Genomic DNA, 20228 nt, shown 5'->3' with positions numbered 1-20228 from the left:
TATCAGTAATCTAAGCTTGCTTTTTTAAGAGAAAGTTGCGTTTCATAGTTGTTTAAAAGAAAGGTGCGTTGCTTGTTCAAGAGAAAGGTTTAAGAGAAAGGTGTGTTTCTCTTAAACTCTTGGTTAAGAGAAAGGTGCGTTTCATTGAAATAACTGAAACAATAGATTCCAATGAGAAAATGACTTAGTTTTTATAATAATAACGAATTCTTTACTGTGCGTTGTTAGGCTCCCGTTGATGAAAATCAAGCGTAGTTGCTAGGTGGACTGTAGGAGTTGGCCACTCCGAGGCTGTTTGCTTTTTGTGGAAATATGAATCCTTCTGCTTTGAATGGAACCACTAATTTAACTTCGGTTATAATCGAAAGGTGGATGATTATTTGCTGTTTCAGTGAAGTTTCCGTACCCACTTCTAGAATTTTCCGCTGTAAAATTTGCATTATCATTCATGTTTTCAGCAGCTGATCACGAGTGGTGCAGCTTAGTACTAAAATGGAAGCAGAAAATTAACCTAAATTGTTTTCAGGTTAGCTTTTTTGAAAATGCAGTATTATATGATCACATATAATAGCATCATTTGAATTCCCTTAGTGATGTTGCAGACATCCGCTTGACCAGCAAGTGGCACCCATATTGTCGTTCCTCGATTGATTTTAATCGGCTCTTTTTATCACAAGGGTTGGGGTTTTGAGAAAATTATCAAATTACCTGCTAGAACTCCGTAGGAAATTGATTGCAAAAGTGGTACGTAACGATAGCGCAGGTTACCTAACAAAATACTTCTATGTTAATAATATTGCAGTCACTGACAACCTTCTTTAATGAGTGCCTCAGACTTGGCTATTTTGCTACATGGAAATTGGCCAAAGTAAAAGCAGTATTCAAGGATGGTTCAAAATCTGATCCTTTTTATTATCGACCCATCAGTCATCTAAGCTAGCTTTCAAGAATTTTTCGGTAAAATGGTTTTAAGAGAATGATGCGTTTAATTGAAACGTCCGGAATAATGGATTCAAATGTATTTGAGAGACAGCATGCGAAATCGCGTAGAAATGCGTTCAGTTTGTTCACCTAGTTCTGTAGTCAGTCTGCAGATAGAAATATTATATGACCATCATTGTTAGCTCTTATTTTTTTACCGGAAACAATCTGCTAGCTCTGAATATTACCAAAATAAACCGTAAACAATTAAAAGTTTTTTTTACAAAATTTGATAATTTCTTTCCTGAACATACGTTAGGTCTCCCCCAACATACTTACGGGTTTCTCACTCGAGACTTGAGTATCTTTGGGAATTTCTTCAGGCAGTGACTTCTAATACCTTCTGGTCTGAAAAGGGTAGCAAAATTTTTCTCCTGGTAATTCAAATGTTTTTCACTCGCCACTCCCCCCTTTTGATGACTTTTCTTTCTAGATAGCCGAATTGTCGCATCCAGGATGTTTAAAGCATGTGTCAGTCGGTGATGAGTTGCCATTAATAACGCTCTCAAAGTGCTTCTTGATATGACCGCCCATAATAAGATAAATAGCAGCTGCTTTAGTGTAAAATTAGTTGCATTAACTGCTAAAGGCAGAGAAGTGCTGTACTTTCGCGGCCTCCTCCTTTTTGCATGTTGGGATGAAAATATTTGTACTCTACGGTGCTGGGAATATTGGCTTATCACTTTAGTTATTTCAACCATTACAATTGGTGTGAGGTGGTCTAATATTCTCCTTTTTGATCATCGGCTAAACCCCCTGTTGGTCAATCCGGCCATTGAGGTACCCTATGTGCCATTCGGACAACAAGAGGGATGTGCGTGAAATCCTTATTCCGCCCTTTTTTGGCCTCGAGTATTTTTCGCATACCATATACTTAAGATGTACCATATACTTAAGATGTACCATATACTTAAGATGTACCATATACTTAAGGCTATAGGGTGACGTTTCAAGGACTTTATACATACTGAAGAGTTGATTTAATGTGACGGATCAAAAGAGTTTGGTTGAGGCTGGAAAGCACTCAAAGTATTGAAAATAAGGAGCTTTTTGAACGCTTGTCATATGTAACAATTTCCGAGGGAATTTCTTTTTATACCTTTCCCCTCCTGTCATTATCGTCTGTACCTATAAGGTTCCGCTAATTGATCAATGGAATTATCGTCTGGGTGCAGCAACTCCCTCGTTTTCATGTCCAGTATCAATGCGCAGATAGCTCTCTGCATGGAATTTACATAAAGGAGAGAGATATCAAATCTATTGTTATGATAATTCCTGACTGAACAATCGACTGACCTAAATTGGAGTTGCACTGGTTGTGTGTTGGACCGGTGATACATTATTCAGGATAAAAATACTAAGGACATAATATATATATATATATATATATATATATATATATATATATAGGATAAAAATTAATATTTCAAATAATTGCTTCATATATTTAGCGCGTTGTTTTCCTTAACTAATTTTTGTGAATCTCGTTTAGCTGTTAGATTGTGCAGAGAAATTATAATGTTCTACAGCCATTGAAGTAAGAGCTATTTTTCTGGCAAGCAATTGCAAATAAAGGTAATCACAGCCCAAAATCCAATTAGGAAACAGGTATAATATGAGGCAGACTTAAGTTTTAATTTGTGACATTGTTTTTAAACAAATTCCGAGACAACACAAGCTTGTTTCAAATAAGTTTGACAATTATTTAAAAATTATTTGAATATCTAGCTATCAGAAGCAATCAATTATGACACTCCCGAACAAAATTTGATTGCGGGCAACTTACATCAAGCTGAAGTCAATTTTTCGAGAGATACAATCTACAAGAGTTGGTCTCCTTCTTTTTCACCCGTAGTGGTTGAACCCCAATCGTTCTGGTCTATTTATACCAAAATATATCCCGAAAATAATTGCTTTCTCACATTCTTGCCGTCTCATTGCACTTTCACTTCTAGTTCGAATTTGATTTTGTAATTTTAGAAAATTCTCAGCTGACGTCGAATTAGAATTGCTTGTAGCGTGTTAGCAATTTCCTGGAAATGCGGAAAATTTTTAATGAGTTCACCGGCTGGCGATCCTTCTTGGAGTTTAATTCTTTCCTCGCTTTAGCAATAGGCTACAGAGTAGTTGCAGCTATCCATTTTTAATGTTCTTACGGGAAGGAAGTATTTGAAATTGACTCAAAATGAGATGGAATTTGACTGAATGACGAATGACTTTTAGCAGCTTTACTTTTTAAATAAAACGTGACTTTTTTGTGAGTTAAGTTCGCATGCGAATGTCCCTAATTCTAATGACAATTATCTCAGACTTTAACTATCAAAAAACGTGGAAAAAAAACATGATTTTTCTTTAGTTTTTTGTAAACCTTTTTCTGATGTTTCAAAGTTTTTTATGTAATTAGTGGAAACAATTGATCCGTCAAATGGAACTTTGATCAACTAGAGTGGCTCCGAAAAAATGTTTTGCATTACTAAAAAAAACGTTTTCTACTTCACTGAAAAAAATAACCCCTTTGTGCTATTAATATTATTGAGTGGACTTCTATTGAAGTTCCATGGAGTCTGATAGCAGACTGATCGAAATGCTGACCAATAGGGGTCCAACTTGACATCGCCAGCAACAAAAAAAAATTTAGTCTAAATGAAGAAAAACGTTTTCTACAGATTTTCCCCGAAGTAATTATTTTTCTCTTCTTTTGTGGTTGAATGACGCTCAAAGAACCAATTGTTTGATTTCAATATCAAAATAATTGTCGTACAAATTAGGAAGCTTTTCTGTAAGATATAGTGCAAATTTATTGATATTTACAGGAAAATTACCTTTTCGAAATTTTCCTGTTGATTTTGTGATTTTCTCTTAATGACAGCAAAAGTATACAAGCGACTCCTTCCCATTTCCAGTCGAGTGAAATTGTATGTAAAGTTGAGAGCGTAAATTAGAAATTCTTTTGAAGCATCAGGAGTAATCGGACAGAAATTAAAAAAGGAAAACAAAGATAGATTTTCTGTTGTTCCTTTCTCAAGTATCCGAAAGCTGTGAAATTTCAATTAAGACGATTTTCAAATGAACGGTTAAAATCGGTTAAATTAAGGTTACTCCTAAATATAAAGAACTGCACCCCAAAAAATTGCAAACGTGTAGTAGATATAGACAAGACGGCTAGCACGACACCTCTCAATCGAGTTTGTCAGAAACGTCCCATTCTGAGGCAGCCTTGAGTACGATTTTTTAATTGCTATCGAACGAAGTTTGAAGCAATTATTGTAAACGTATCGGTCTTTTTTGTGAACGATTTGTGCTTGACCGATTTGGTTTTAAAACATTCTGTGACTTTTTCAACTTTCTCCATTTTTGAGCATTCTTAGTTCTAAGATCGTTGGTAAAAGCGATTGTGAGCAAAAGTAAATCAAAGAAATTATTGCTCAGTGGTGACAGGCTGCCAACCAGGATGTCAGCGGTGCGAACCCCCGTGAGGTTGTCTTTTTGCACGCATGAAACATGTTTAATCTACAACCTACCTTACTTAAAATTCCCCCAACTGTCGTTTGAGAGTAATTCATCCGACGTTACCGGGTTTGTTTTGTAGAAATGAATATTTCTGAACCGCCTTTTAAATTTTAAAGCGAACCGAAAGTTCTTTTCATTGTTATACGTTACAAACCAACAAGTTTTTCTGGCTGAAAACAGACGTTTTTGCATGTCAATTAACTTAAGCTGGTGGATTCTGGTGTATGCAGATTTTATGTTTCGTTTTTGCGTGCCATGTTTTGGATCAATTGGCGATATGTTCAAAAGTCAACCAATCAACATATGAGAAGAACAGACCAATATTGAAAAACATAATCATTTTTTGTAAACTTTTTTCTGATGTTTCAAAGTTTCTATATGTAAATAGTGGAAACAACTTTGATCCGTCAAATGGAACTTTTATCAACTAGAGTGGTTCTGAAAAATGTTTTGGATTAATAAGAAACATTTTCTACTTCACTGAAAAAATTCACCTTTTTCTATTAATAACATTGCAGTTATTGCCTATTGAAGTTACATTGAGTCTGATACAAGACTCATCTCAATGCTGATCAATAGGGGTTTACACTGCACATCGCAAGCAACTAACTGAATAAAAAGTAGATGCAGCTAACATTTTTACTGTTCTTACGAGAAGGGAGTATTAGAAATTGACTCAAAATTAGATGGGATTTGACTCAATGACGAATGAATTTTCGCAGTTTTACTTTTTAAATAAAACGTGAGTTTTCTGTGAGTAAAGTATGCATGCGAATGTCCCTAATTCTAATAACAATTAACTCAGACTTTAACAATCGAAAGTAAATAATGCACTGTGTATGTTATCTCTGTGACTGATTTTGTTTTACAACATTTTTTCTCCATTTTTGAGCCATTCTTGGTTCTCAGATTGTTGATAAAAGCGATTGTGAACAAAAGTAAATGAAAGAAATTGTGGCTCAGTGATTAAGAGGGCGGGCTGCCAACCAGGAGGTCAGTGTCGCAAGCCCCCGTGAGCTTGTCTTTTTGCACGCATGAAACATTTTAAAGCTAGACCCTCTCTAATTTAAATTGCCCCCCCCCCCCCGTTGTTCGAGAGCAATTCATCCGAGGTCAGCCGGTTTGTTTTTTTTGCAGAAATGATTATTTCATTACCGTCATATTAAATTGATCTTACTAGATGAAGGACGAGTTTTCTTGTCAAATACTTTGATTTCCCTTCAATTTCGGAGTTTATTTAGTTCAAAATGTGCAGCCATTGAAGATTTTAGTTTTACGAAAAAATGAAATTAAAAATTGTAGGGGAAATTGAAGTTTTTTCGGAGAGGAAGTTAATTTTAAGTTACTTTTAATGTCTCCTATATTCGCAAAACTTTGAATTTCAATATTTCAAGTGAACCAAAATTTTTTTCATGTTTTGGATCAAATTGAGATTTATCCAAAGGTCAACCAAGCATCAGATGAGAAAATGACCATAGTTGAAAAACATAATCTTATCTTTTTATAAACTTTTTTCTGATGTTTCAAAGTTTCTATATGTGAATAGTGGAAACAACTTTGATCCGTCAAATGGAACTTTTATCAACTAGAAAGGTTCGGAAAAATGTTTTGCATTAATAAGAAACATTTTCTACTTCACTGAAAAAATGCACCTTTTTCTATTAATAACATTGAATGGCCTCCTATTGAAGTTACATTGAGTCTGATGCAAGACTGATCTCAATGCTGATCATTAGGGGTCCAACTGCACATCGCAAGCAACAAACAAATTACAATGTAGTTGCTGCTTTCCATTTTAATTGTTCTTACGAGAAGGGAGTATTAGAAATTGACTCAAAATTAGATGGAATTTGACTGAATGACGAATGACTTTTAGCAGCTTTACTTTTTAAATAAAACGTGACTTTTTTGTGAGTTAAGTTCGCATGCGAATGTCCCTAATTCTAATGACAATTATCTCAGACTTTAACTATCAAAAAACGTGGAAAAAAAAACATGATTTTTCTTTAGTTTTTTGTAAACCTTTTTCTGATGTTTCAAAGTTTTTTATGTAATTAGTGGAAACAATTGATCCGTCAAATGGAACTTTGATCAACTAGAGTGGCTCCGAAAAAATGTTTTGCATTACTAAAAAAAACGTTTTCTACTTCACTGAAAAAAATAACCCCTTTGTGCTATTAATATTATTGAGTGGACTTCTATTGAAGTTCCATGGAGTCTGATAGCAGACTGATCGAAATGCTGACCAATAGGGGTCCAACTTGACATCGCCAGCAACAAAAAAAAATTTAGTCTAAATGAAGAAAAACGTTTTCTACAGATTTTCCCCGAAGTAATTATTTTTCTCTTCTTTTGTGGTTGAATGACGCTCAAAGAACCAATTGTTTGATTTCAATATCAAAATAATTGTCGTACAAATTAGGAAGCTTTTCTGTAAGATATAGTGCAAATTTATTGATATTTACAGGAAAATTACCTTTTCGAAATTTTCCTGTTGATTTTGTGATTTTCTCTTAATGACAGCAAAAGTATACAAGCGACTCCTTCCCATTTCCAGTCGAGTGAAATTGTATGTAAAGTTGAGAGCGTAAATTAGAAATTCTTTTGAAGCATCAGGAGTAATCGGACAGAAATTAAAAAAGGAAAACAAAGATAGATTTTCTGTTGTTCCTTTCTCAAGTATCCGAAAGCTGTGAAATTTCAATTAAGACGATTTTCAAATGAACTATGGGAAGTAGGTTTGGTCTGTCTATTTATCCGAAAATTTTTCATATTGACAACTCCAACAATAAAAGATATTAATTTGCGTACAAAATAGCCTGTTCAGGAAACCAGAGAAATCAGTACAAAGATGAAAGTTTTTCGATTTTGATTACTCCTTCAAGTTTACCCTTTCTCTGGAGAAATTGTTTCATTTTTTTGTGAACATTTTTCAGGTAAAAAGGCAAAGAAAACTATGAAGTACTATATTTATAGAATACCTTAAGAAGGGAGAATGTTCGGAGAATTAAACGAAGAAACCAAAAGTTTCCTTTATAAATGAATTTTCTTCTTTAAAAAAAGTTTTATAAATCTTTTGCGTCTTCAAAGTATTTTTTGATTTCCACTTATTTATAACATATTGAGAGAAAGAACCCGTGATTTTTGTAGAAAAAATTGCTCTTTTTGTTTTTTTTTGGTCTTTGAAAGAAATTTCTTTTTTTTCTAAAAAAATGGAACATAACCAACAAACCATCTGGAAATAGCCGCTTTTCACCCGCCTAATGACCGATCTTTATCAGTTTATGCCCTTTTGATTTTGCTCTTCCGATGTGCACTGTGTTCACTATTTTAGGTAATTCAATGAGTAATTCAATTAATTTTTTACAGTAGAAACAGTGAGTTAGGTAAGTCAGAAAGCGAACGTGGAAGTTGTTACTTATTTAAACCGAAAAACGTGATTTAAAGGTGAAAAAGAATTAAAGAAAACATAAACGCATGAATTCGGCAAAAGACCCGAAGATTCTTTTTCAAGAAAATTAGTTTTCAAATGAACTGGTACTTATTAAAGTGACTAACAAAACTTTTAAAAAAAAATTGAGATAAACCGACTGAACTAAAAGTTAGAAAATTTAAATTGCACCTAAAAAGAAAAATCGTTTCTATGCAATCGAGATAGCAGATAAATTGAAAATCGAAGACCGGAAATTTCTTTTCAGCGACAAATTTTTGACAGAAGAAACTCATTTTGATTTTCTAATTCTGTATCATATACAATGTATGAATGTTTAATTTTTGAAGCAGTTTCCTTGTCTGTAACAGATAAAGCTCAGCATTTCATTTTTCATTATATAGCATTCAAGGTTCACTTTCAGTATGCAATCAATAAAACCTGAAAAAGGCAAAATGTGCGAAACTTGAAAAGAAATTGAATTTTTATATTGGAGGTATAGATTTGCGCAAAAAACACTAAGAAAGTTTGACTCTTTTAGGACTTAGAGACAGAAACAAAACTCTCTTCCGTGGTAATTCAAAATTGAAAAAAATGTAAGTGTCCAAATTTTGGCCAAATATTTCTGTTACAAAAGCAAATTGTAGGAATTCGGTTCGTTTGGGGAGCTCAGACAACTAAAATTATTAAACTTGTTGGAAATGTGAAAAAAATCAAAATACGCGTAGCGGTTGATAAAGCCAAAATTTTACATAAAATAAGAAAAGGGGAGATTAGAGTGTCTTGGGGGGTCTTACAAATGGGTTTAAATGAACAAAAAAGTATATCACAAAATATGGAATTTGTTTTTTAAATTGCGCCAGGTGTAGGTCTACGGCTCTTGGCGGCGATAATATTACAGTATCAATTTTTTTCAGAAGCAAAAATGAAAACACCGACCTTCTTAATGTCTCGTTTTAACAAGTGCACCGCAAAATTTTTTTATGGCATGGAGTCAGAAACATTTTAATCTTAATCTTAAGAAGGGTTTTCGACTGCGTATTTTTTTTTGAAAATTTTTTGAAATAACGAGAGGCTATTAATATCTGCAAGGATCACTGATATACGGCAGTACCGTGCAGTTGATTCCTCTCTCTAGTTCGCTGTTTTAGTTTGATGTCATTTTTTGCCGGATTCTGCTATTTTCAAATAATTTCCTTAAAAGCTTCATTTTTATGAAATTCATGAAAGGCCCACAATGTAGATTTTTGTCCATTTTTGTTCGTTTGTCAAGTTTGTTGAATTCGACGATTTGTCTTGATCATTTGTGATTAACTGACTAGAATGGATTTAGAACTGACCATAGATGCTGACTGAGATTATTTGGTTCAAAACGAAATAACGCATCTATGAGGTTGATAGCCTCTGAATGATGATAACCTCAGGTTCAAAAAAGAGGGGTGGTGCTAATTATCACTGTTGTTTTATCGACCATTTTGCCTAGACCGGATCACAAATTTCCTTCGCAGTCAAAATTGAAGTCGAGTTTTAATGTTTCTTCCATAATCCTGCTGTGAATGCTCCACAGCAATTAACACGCTTCTAGACGCTTTTGTTAAAGTGTTAAGGTCACTTTAGCTTGCAAGAAAAGATATTACTGATTCACTGGATCAATCATATTGACTTTTTTGGTCATAATTGTGTTGCAGTGCATTGCTGAAGTGCTTCATGTTGCTACAGATTTGTGGTTATAAATTTTTAAGGTGCCAGTCAGTGCGTAATTTTTAAGTTTCCAGTCGTTCACAGATTGTTTTGAAGTTCTGTATTCCATGAGCAAGAGTACACTATTGAAATAGTTTCGGTCATTGACACAACATTTTAGTAGGTATTTTGTTCCTCTGAGTATTAACTTTCAGTATAAAACCAAAAATACTCAAAACGGTAAAATGTGTGAAATTTCAAAAGAAATAATTGAAAAGAAATTTGAAAAAAAAAAACAATTTTTCTATTGCAAGTGTAAATTTACAAAAAAGGCAAAGACAATTCGTGGACTCCTTTTTGATTTTGAGACAAGTCAATAGTTTTGCTTGTGTTAGTACAAAAATGAAAGAGTCCAAATATTGAGCAAATATATTTTTGTTACGGAAAGCACGTTGTAAAACTTCGGTTCGTTAGAAAGCCTGAACCACTAAAATTATGAAAACAGTGGAAAAGATTAAAACATAACTGTAACTGTCCTGAAAGTTCACACTGAAGGCATCAAGCACAAGAATTCGTTTCACAGACTTATGACTGTTAAAATATGCGTTCTGATTTTCATATATACCAAAGTTTCATACCAAATTTTCATACAAAGTCAGTCCAGAAAAGTTTTGGGCGGACTAAAGTCATATTTTCTTTTTTTTCTCATTCGACACAATTTTGTTTCTTCTTGCTGTCTTGTTTGTGGAAAATAATTCAAATAATGTATGTCACAGCTGATGTCAATTTCATATAGCTCTGTCGAGTTCTTTTCTTAGTTTAATATAAAATTTTAAGGTTGGAGGAAAAATCTATTTTGTTTACTAAATTTGCTGCAAGCTGGTTGCGGGTTATTTTTATTATAGGGTTTTCTGAGAGCAACTTTTATAGTTTTTATAGACCTGTTAGAGTGTGCTCTTTAGGGCTCTTAGTCGGTCGTCGTTAGCTTAGTCTCTGGCGTGCGCGAACAGAAAATTTGTGCCTTACGCTTTTGAGGCAACTATCCAGTTCAGTCATAGATTATCAGTTTAGATTATCTTACATAGCTCACCTTACATAAAAAGAACAAATATAATATTCATGCAAAGTTAATATTTCTCATTTATTATTTAGAAATATTTTTTTAAATTGCTCTCAAACTAAGTTTGTAGCAATTATATTAGTCCTGTGGCCTCCTGCATGCAATTTTTTCTTGAGCGATTTGTCGTCTGACCAATCTGACTTTTCGTCCTCAAAAACGGGATAAACAGGTATAGCTTGGAGGGCAGTAATTTCTCTAAGCCTTTCTATACTCTAAAAATGCGATTCGCCTAAGCTCTTTTGACTAGACAATTTCATGGTGTGAAGGGCGGTTTTTTAGAGTTCGACCTCCCTCAGTCAAACCCCCCCCCCCCCCCCAACACTCCCATCGTCCACTCTCCTCTACCTGTCGATTTGAAGCCCCCTCTCATTTAGCCACCATTGCCCCCCCTTCCCCCTACACACATGCACACACATCGGTCACCCCTCCCCCTAATTCTAGCATCTCTAAGCCCTGGCTTGCTTCTGCTGAACCAACCGCTTGAGAGCAATTCGCCCGACGTTCGTCGGTTATGATTTTTCTTTGGAAAGTTATTTGGAGTCAATTTTGGTACTTCTGATGAGTTCTGTGGGTTTTATTCGGCGGCGATCTACTGGGACTGTTAAAATTCGTTTGTTTGCAAATTTGGATTGCAAATTTGAACAAAGTATTTGACTAGTGACGTCTTTAAAATAATGAGTACAGAAATTTGCCTGTTCTTGATGAGAAATATGGGAAGCCATTTTTTCTGCAAGAGACGGTTTCGAACGTTTAATTCTCAACCACATTTAAAATTTCTGTTTTGTAATGTTGAATTGTGCGTTTTCAGTTAATGGGCTTATCCTTTAGTTTGTCAGTTTGAAATGAAGATTCTAGGAAGTAAAAATTCAGTCTTTGGGTGTAAATATTTGTTAACTTCGAGTATCGATTTGATGATAACATTTAAGCTACGGTGTGTTATTTGTCAATTTGAGATCTCAGCAGGACTTCTATCGGAGTGGAGCACTGATAAAATTATCCTAAAGAAAGGAACTAAAATTTGATTTGGTATACGTCGACTCGGAGAAATTAGTTTTTACTTCGTAGTGTCCGTAGCTGACTCCTTTTGCCGTTTGGTATCATTAGTTTTGAAAAAATGCTTAGTTTCTTGTGATGGGAAAATAGAGTAGCACTTAACTTTCATAGATTTTGGCAGACTTAAGACCGACGCTACTTTCGTCAAAATCTTGATTAGGCAAAAGAATCTTTTGTGAACATCAGGCGAAAATGTGTATGTTAAACTTTTTGGCCGTTAGGTGAACACTGCTTGAATGACTTAAGGGTTGAGGTCGAAAATCCATTTGTCATCTCATTCAGAACAGAACCTGCATGTAAAGTTTTCTTTACTTAAAGATTACTTTTTTATTCCAAAACGTGCTCCTTGTAATTAAAAAAGCTAACTCTGACATTTAAGAAAAATTGCCTGTATCTCACTTGATATTTGGCATAGTAAGCCTTTTCGTTATTTTCAACAATTTTTTCCTGATAAAAATTGTAATTCGTCAAGCTATGTACCTTTTGATTCTGCAGAATTTGGCTCATTGTGCAGAGAGCTAATTTCAGCTCTAGTTTTCAGAACATTTTTTTTCTAAAAAGATTAGTTTTTAAAAGCTTTTTTTCAGAAAGGCAGTATGACTGATAAATTTAAGAACTCGTTCGGTTTAACTGACCAAGAAATGGAAGAAGAAGGCTGGCCGACGGACGAAGAACTGGAAAGCAGTTGGGAGATCTTGAGCAAGTCAGAGCCTAAGCCTCTCACCCCAGACGACTTCGAAATTGGAGCACCCTTAGGCCGGGGCAAATTTGGTCACGTCTACCTCTGTCGTGAAGTGGCAAGTTTTTCATCATAAAAGAAAATTGTTTCATTAATGCCAATTGAAATCAGTAGCTTTAAGATTAGAAAACGTTCAATCGTTGCAGGTTATTATCTTAGCTAATGATAATGGGTGACATTTATGCTACCAAAATTGATTTTAGAACTGCTGATTATGGAACGTTATTTCTAAAACTTGAATTTATTTCAATTTTTTCTTAAACAGAATTTTTGTATTGCTTCTGTTCGCAGTCTGTGTTTATATTCATAAACCAAGAAGTCGATCATCCTAAGTCAATAAGAAATTTCGTTACGCAGAAGTTTTCTTGACAGGTATCAAAGTGTCCGGTGGCTGTCAAGGTTCTGTTCAAATCCCAGTTAATGAAATATCACATGGAACCTCAAGTCAGGCGTGAGATCGAGATCCAGAAAAAGTTGCGACATCCGAACATTCTGGAAATGTACACGTTCTTTGCCGACCAAAAGCGCATCTACTTAGTCCTCGAATTTTGCACAATTGGCGAGTTATATAGAGAGCTGAACAAACGAGGATCATTTGATGCTAAAGGAACCTGTTCCATAATTGGACAAATATCGGACGCCCTGGACTACTGTCACAAAAATGACGTCATTCATCGAGACTTAAAACCGGAAAATATTCTTCTGGACGAACAGGAAGACGGTAATGGCTATCTGGCAAAACTGGCTGATTTCGGCTGGTCGATTCATTCTAAAAACCACCGGACCACTGTTTGTGGAACTAAAGACTACCTACCCCCAGAACTAGTAGAGAGAAGAAAGTATGATCATAAAGTTGATAATTGGTGTGTAGGAGTTTTGTGCTATGAGCTCATGTACGGGAATACCCCTTTTCACGAGCAAAGCGATGATCTGACGATGAAAAATATTTCGAATGTCAAGTACAAATTTCCAGATTATTTTGAAAATGGAGCGAAAGATTTGATATCCAGGTTGCTAAAGCGAGAACCGAATCAGCGTCTGGAATTAGAGGATGTCGTCAAGCATCCATGGATAAAATGTAATGCCATCAATTTGCCAGATGGAAGTTGGCGTGGAAAGAATTGAAGAAAAATTGAAAGTAAATGTTTAGACAAGTAAACTTGATATCTTAAATAATTTGTTTTTGTGTAGTATAATGTCGTATTTTGTGTGTGCAGAATGTACCGATTTGATTGTCTTGATTAGATTGATTTTTGTGCTTGATTTGATCGGTTTGAACCAAAATTTTTTCTGAAATCTTTTTCAACAATAATCAAGGTCAGTTTACGTTTAAAGATGATTGAAAACCTGTTGTGCTGTTTTTGTCGTCGTGGCTCTTGAATTAGATGCGAAGTTTCCTTCCAGTATCTGTTTTTGGCCTTTTTCTATTATATCACTATGAAGATACAAATCCCAAATAGCCATCGATGTGTGCTATAACTGTTCTTTTAGCCAATGCAATCTTTTAATTATAGCTGCGAAGCTGTAAGCTGCTATATTGCGGTGCTCTTGGTTTTTTACAATTCAAAGAATTTGAATTGTATTCGGGCGCTGTCTTTTTTTAAGAAATGTTCACATATTTTCATGATTATTGAAGTCAGATTGGAGTAGGGATTTTGATCACGCCGAAACAGGAAGTGGAGCGAAAAGCGAGTGGTTTCGCGGCGTGAAATTTTTCGCTCTAATAGAGTGAGAAAACGGTGTTTGAACAAAAATTCGCTTTCTCGCTAGTGGTTTCAAATGCGGCAATTTCACTTTGGTTTTCACTGTTTTTTAAATTTTTTTGGATCGGATTTTTTTCTAAATGGTTTTCCAATCCATTCATAGTTTATTCTAGGCCTAGTTTTTTGTTTGATCCAAATTTACAGCTAATTTCTCGCTAGTGGTTTTTTGTTCTAGCTAGCGGGAGTTTGACATTGATTTTCTGTTCTAATTCATTCATAGTCCGTTCTAGGTCTAGTTTTTTGTTTGTTCAATGAAAATTCTTTGAATTGTACGTCAGGACTTGTACTGCTATGTTTTTTTGTTTCATCGTCTGACGCCTTTTTTGTTTTACTTTGTTCACATAGCAAAGCTGAAAAAGTCATATTTTCTGAATGACTTCTCCATCTCAATTACAGCGTTTGCGCACGTGACGTTATCTCTCACTCTCTCTAGAAAAAGTTTTAAGGCATTTGCGTGATTAGATTTTGATCTTACGTGACTTAACTCACTCAATAAAATGACTTTTGCGCTTTAAAACTTAAGTTTAATTTGAATTTGTTTAAGGTCAAAGGATTTCATATGTGCAGCAAAGGTCCCAAATAAACGGCTTCTGAATGAATTTGAACAAGCTTTAATAATTAATCGCTAAATGTTTTTTACCTAGCTTTTTGAGCGGCGTCGATTTTTCAATTTAGGTCTGTATCTGTTTCTATCTCTTTTAAACGGCACGCAAGTCTATTCTTTCGCAGGTGTTCCCGCAATCTGCCGGCTATGTTTATGCTATTGAATATGCTACCAAATTAGATTCTGAGAACCGTTTCTTCCTCTTTCAGAAAACGAGTGATCTCAGTCATAAATATTTAAAAAAAAAACAAAATTTTGACTGTTCACTATAGGTTCTCAGAAAGCATCACCAACTGAAAAGAAAAGCAATCAGCAAAAAGTGTTAGGACCATAAGATATTTGACACATTTCTCAGAGTTTCACATAATTCTTCAAAGATAAGTGGTGTCAGAAACATAACATGGACCTATATATAAAGGACGTTAGCCATATTATGTTATCTGCCATTATTAAGTATATACAACCTTCTCAAAGCTAATGAGACCCGTCTCTACCGAGTTGAACATACCAGAAGAGTAAGCATGATCTAGATTCAAAAACTCTTCAGTAGTTTTTAGAAAACATATTTCAAGTATTTGATCTAAATTCAAAAAAACTCTTCAATAGTTTTTAGAAAACAAATAGTCAAAGTAATTGAAACAGTCATCTCTAAACTGAAAGATTTGGCTTAATACAACTATACCTTTTTTGGGAACCGATGATATTTATCTTTGAAAAGACGAGATGACAAGAGAGCAGAAAAAACAGACGAACAGAGATCAAAATTTCATCGTTTTATCAAATCAAATGCTGTCAGAGTCAGAAAAAAATAGCTATCAACTGAATCACTGATATAATTTCTTCCGCTTTAATGCTTCAATAGAAATTTGATCAGATCTTCCATTATTGGTACTAAAAGTACATTAAAGGGCAAATAATTATGGGCAAAACTCAAATTTTCATTTAATCACTATTTGGGCCAGTCATTACTACAACTATTTGGGTCAGTCATAAAAACCATTTGCTTCGTATTGAAGAATTTAAACCATTGCAGGCACGATTTTAATTTTAATAGCTTTCGTTTTCAAAATTATAAAGAAAATTATTCGGTCGTGAAAAATGCGCTGTGAGAAAAGTCTCGTGAAAACTGAAAATCTGTTCAAACCTTATTATTTCATCAAATTGTTGGTTTTTAAAAATGATAAATATAAAATCACCCCTCCAATTTGACGTTGATTACCCCAATTTGACTTGTAAAAACCAGGCAGAAATGACCGCGCCTTAATAAACCCCAATTCGTTGCGATGCGACCAAAACGATATTCAAGTTGTAATCATTTTGTGGACACTGATTTCCGCGCCAAAGTTTTGACAGTTCATTTTTCAACAACTAATACCTAATACTTAGTTTTTAGTTTGCTACTACAGTAATAGAAGTAGTAGTAGTAAGACTTGAATTTACCAATTATGGAATTTTAACAGTACAAAGAGAGGCCTGTACAGAAGGTAACTAATAAATTAAATAATTAATAAAAAACCTTTATCGAAACAAATAAAGAGCTAAGATCTGCAAATAGAACAGTGACATTTCACTGACCAAGTGCAAGGTTGATTAAAATTGTACTTGCAGTCACGCAGTTTTTGAAAAAAATGTCTTTATAAGATATTTTGATTTGCTATGTGGCTCAATTAAATTGAAGACTTTGCGATCTTTGAGATCATTGACCACTCACAATTCGATGAAAACTGATCTCCCTGTTATGTTTCTCTTATAGCCAGACGAAGATATATCTTCAACAGTATCGCTACGTAAAACTCTTTGATTCCGCCTACTCGTAAAGTAATTGTCAAACTGGATGCAGCTTCTTCCGCTTATAATTGCTGAAAAGATCGCATTCAACCAAATGATATGATATCGGAAGGCTGTTTGCGTGCCACAGTAGCGATAAGTAGTCCGTCCTACCAAAACGCCATGACATTTGAGATGAAACTTCTCCATTAACTGAATATGAGACACATCTGGACTCCATATTTGTGATCTATACAGAAGCGTCGATAAAACGCAAGCATAATACAAGTTCAATTTGACTCAGCTTGGCAGACTGTATGGTTCATTGTACCTCAAGTAATATAAATTGTTTCTGGCGCGATATAATTTGACGATACTTCAACTCCAAGATCAGATGTAGCGTCTACCCGTTTCAGTAATTGACTATCTAGAGATAGTGTACTAAAGTATTCCGGACGAAAACAGATGAATGCACACTTGCTGTTATTAAAAGTCAAATCATTGTCAGCAATCAATGCATTACCCGTATTCTTTAATACAGATTTAAAAAAATGAAAAGGTTGGCTTTTTCGTCTGCCGTTTCTTCCGAAGAATCTTTCCACAAAATTTTACTATGGTAACTGGCCCTACCGTATAACTGCCGCATTGATTTGAAGGCGTCATTCACTGTAAAATATTGAAAGGAGGACGGAATGGCAGCTTTATCAAGTTCAATAAATTCATTTTCTTTCCAATTTCGCGATGCAACAAGAACTCGTATATCAAAGGCGAGCAGACTGTAGTTTGTTTACCTGGTGAACAGTCAAAGATGAGTAATAAAGTGGCATGTTCCGTCGTTTCATGCGTTTTCGTTTTAAGCCATGGGCCAGGGCATTATCAAAATTTGACTGCCAGTAAGAGAAAAAAATTTTAAACTTGTATGCCACATGTATCACCTGATACAATTCAGTATTCAAAGACGTTTTTATTAAAGCTCGTAACGGATTATTCGGATGATATTGAAGCAGGAAAACGTCTCTGTGCATACTTTTTTATGACGGGATTACGATCTGAGCAAGAAGAATTGAGTATTAAATAGTCTCATAAATCAAAATGTGAAACGCAGACAAGATCGACAATTTTTCTTCGTTCATGGGTAGAGCAGCGAATAATTTGTTCCAAAAGAAGAACTTGAGATAAGTAGTCAAGGAGAAATTGTTCGTCTGAATATATAGACTTATCAGTATCCCAGTTGACATCAAGGAAATTGAAGTCACCAAAAATGAGCACTTGAAAGTCATTGGGTTTGTTTGAAGGAAGATTTGAAGACCTAAAACTCATCGAAAACATTTTGTAATTCTTCTTGCACTCTGACCGCTGAAAAGTAAAATTAGGAACCCCCTTGGAGGCAAATAAAACAGACGAACTGACAAAGAAAATTACTGCGAGAATAGTATACAACTGATGATGTATTCTGAGATTTTCAACTCCGAAACTTCAATAGTTCTGTAGAATTTTCTTCAATAGCCAAAAGGAGCCCACCATATTTTGCTTGATTTCTATCTGCTCTTCCCAAAATTGAATAAGGCAAACCACAAAGTACAGCAGAATCGCAGACGGAGTCATCGAATCACGTTTCAACGATACTGATTACCACAAGCATTTGTTGAAGAATCAGCCCACAGAGATTAAGTCTGCGCTCGCTCGTAAGAATACTTTGAACATTGAGATGCAAGAAGTTTATTTCATGTCTTGACAATTGTTAGGACGCAAATTCAATTACTTCGTTTGAATAACGCGGCCCTATTTGATACTAATTTTTTTGTCAGTATATTTTCGCACCGACGTGCGTTTCTCAACTCTTAGCTGATATTAGGCTTCACGCTCGGAGTTAGTCAAATCAGGGTCTACAAATATCTATATATTTTGATGACACTCTCAACTTATCGAATTTCTTAAAAATTTTTTTCTCTTCATTTCATCTTTGAACTTGATTAACAAAAGTTGCCTTCCATTGCGTTCGTTTATTTTCCCGTTCGTTTTGTTCCGAAATCTTGATTAACAACTGAGGAACTAATTTCACTGACTATTTCTTTTAGTAGCTCACCGTCATTAATTACCTCTGAAGGACAAGAGCTCTTACCAACCAAATTCAACTTCTTGCTGTCTTGTTGAACTTGTTCGTTGCGTTTTTCTCGTGCAATACTAGATCGAGCTTTGTTCTCTTGCCGTAGATTATCAACCAGCACACTTGCATAGTTCTTTGGTTCCTTTGGCATAGAAGCTGCGCAAAACCCACATAAAAAGTTTTGTCAGAAGACTACAAAAATTGCTGAATAAGGTGCAAATATTTCTGGGTAGCTAAAGTTTTTCAAAAATGTTTTCAAAACCACTTTTGTGTTGCCTAAATCTGAACATGTAATTAAGTGCCTGCATGCTTCAAAGGCTTTTTGGCACCTAAAGGTAGACAAAGCTCAAATGTTGTCCAACATTTTCAAAAATCTTAAAAAATTTAAATTTAAAACTTTTCGTTTTTAAACTGCAATTACCAATTCATTTACCTCTAAAACCGACGTTAAACGAAAATAATATTTAAAGCAAGGATCCTCTAAGAATTGTTATCAACGTCATTTGAAAACAGTTTGTCTAAAAACATCTAGAAAAAGAACACAACATGGCACTTGAAAGTCTACTAAAGACAACCTAGGCACTCCAATGCAACTTAATGCCCCACGAGCTTCACTTTTTTATGCTGTTTCATTGGAAATTGCGCGAAATTTTTTCTACAAAGAGACAGCAAACCGTCAAAATTCTACCGATTGTACTAGGAGCCCAAGAATAGCCGAGAAGTTAACGTGGCTAATGATAAATCTCAGTCTTTCTTTGAAGCTAAGACAGTCATAGAGATCAAGTTTACAGTGAATTCAATAACTCTAGGGCAAATAAACTGGTAAAAGTCCGATGGCATTTTGTAAATGAGCAGTTCTCTTAGAGCTTCACTAATCTCTAATTACGGGCGGTGTAAAGGGCAGTTTCGAGTTGTTTTGATCAACGCGTTCTGCCCAATCACAGCAAATCTAAAGATCAATATACCCTTGTCGTGGAGTATAAACACTAAGGGTGTTGTCTGCATTTTATTAGGCTACCCTGGTTGTAATGAATCTAAAAACTGGGCGTTATTTCTAATGTAGGTTGTGAAAACAAAAACTTCTAACAGGGGGAAAGTGTTCTGTACTCGTGAATAGAGAAGTATATCTGATAAACTTAAATGTGGAGCTCGACCTCATATAGAAATTAAACCCCCCATCTCTGTGTTGTGCTGTCCGTTTACTACCTGCTGTGCAAATTAAAAGCTGCTTTTGGCGGCAAAATTTTTCATTTTATTCGACTTCCTTTCAAAGTGCAAAATGAATGTTTTTCTTTGTGTACTTCAAAATTATTGTTTCTGTTCACTCATAGCAAAGTAGTAAACACTAGGAGTGTAATGAGGTACTTCGTTTTGACATGATTACAAGTACTTCAAAGTGGGAAAGGATGGGGAACTTCGGACGACAGATCAATTGGCCGACAAACTTAGTTAGCTTTAATTGGACAGAAAAATT

The 20228-nt window shown here is 34.9% G+C and overlaps 2 protein-coding genes across 2 annotated transcripts in view; one reads left to right on the top strand and one right to left on the bottom strand.

The window, feature by feature from the left end:
• The window catches only part of LOC142351857 (aurora kinase C-like), a 74834-nt gene extending 61025 nt beyond the window's left edge, over window positions 1-13809 (top strand). The window contains exons 2-3 of the mRNA XM_075404089.1: window positions 12363-12571; window positions 12886-13809. Coding sequence (XP_075260204.1) covers window positions 12371-12571; window positions 12886-13638 — 954 coding nt within the window. The 5' untranslated portion in view covers window positions 12363-12370 and the 3' untranslated portion in view covers window positions 13639-13809. The remainder of the gene's footprint in view (window positions 1-12362; window positions 12572-12885) is intronic.
• The window catches only part of LOC142351580 (uncharacterized), a 462469-nt gene that overhangs the window by 435494 nt on the left and 6747 nt on the right, over window positions 1-20228 (bottom strand). The gene's annotated exons all lie outside the window — the stretch shown is intronic.

The sequence above is a fragment of the Convolutriloba macropyga genome, chromosome 13 (assembly GCF_964194025.1).
Source record: "Convolutriloba macropyga chromosome 13, txConMacr16.3, whole genome shotgun sequence".
Taxonomy (NCBI): Eukaryota; Metazoa; Xenacoelomorpha; order Acoela; family Convolutidae; genus Convolutriloba; species Convolutriloba macropyga.
The sequence above is the reverse complement of the archived record's forward strand: the minus strand, read 5'-3'. Positions and strand labels throughout refer to the sequence as shown.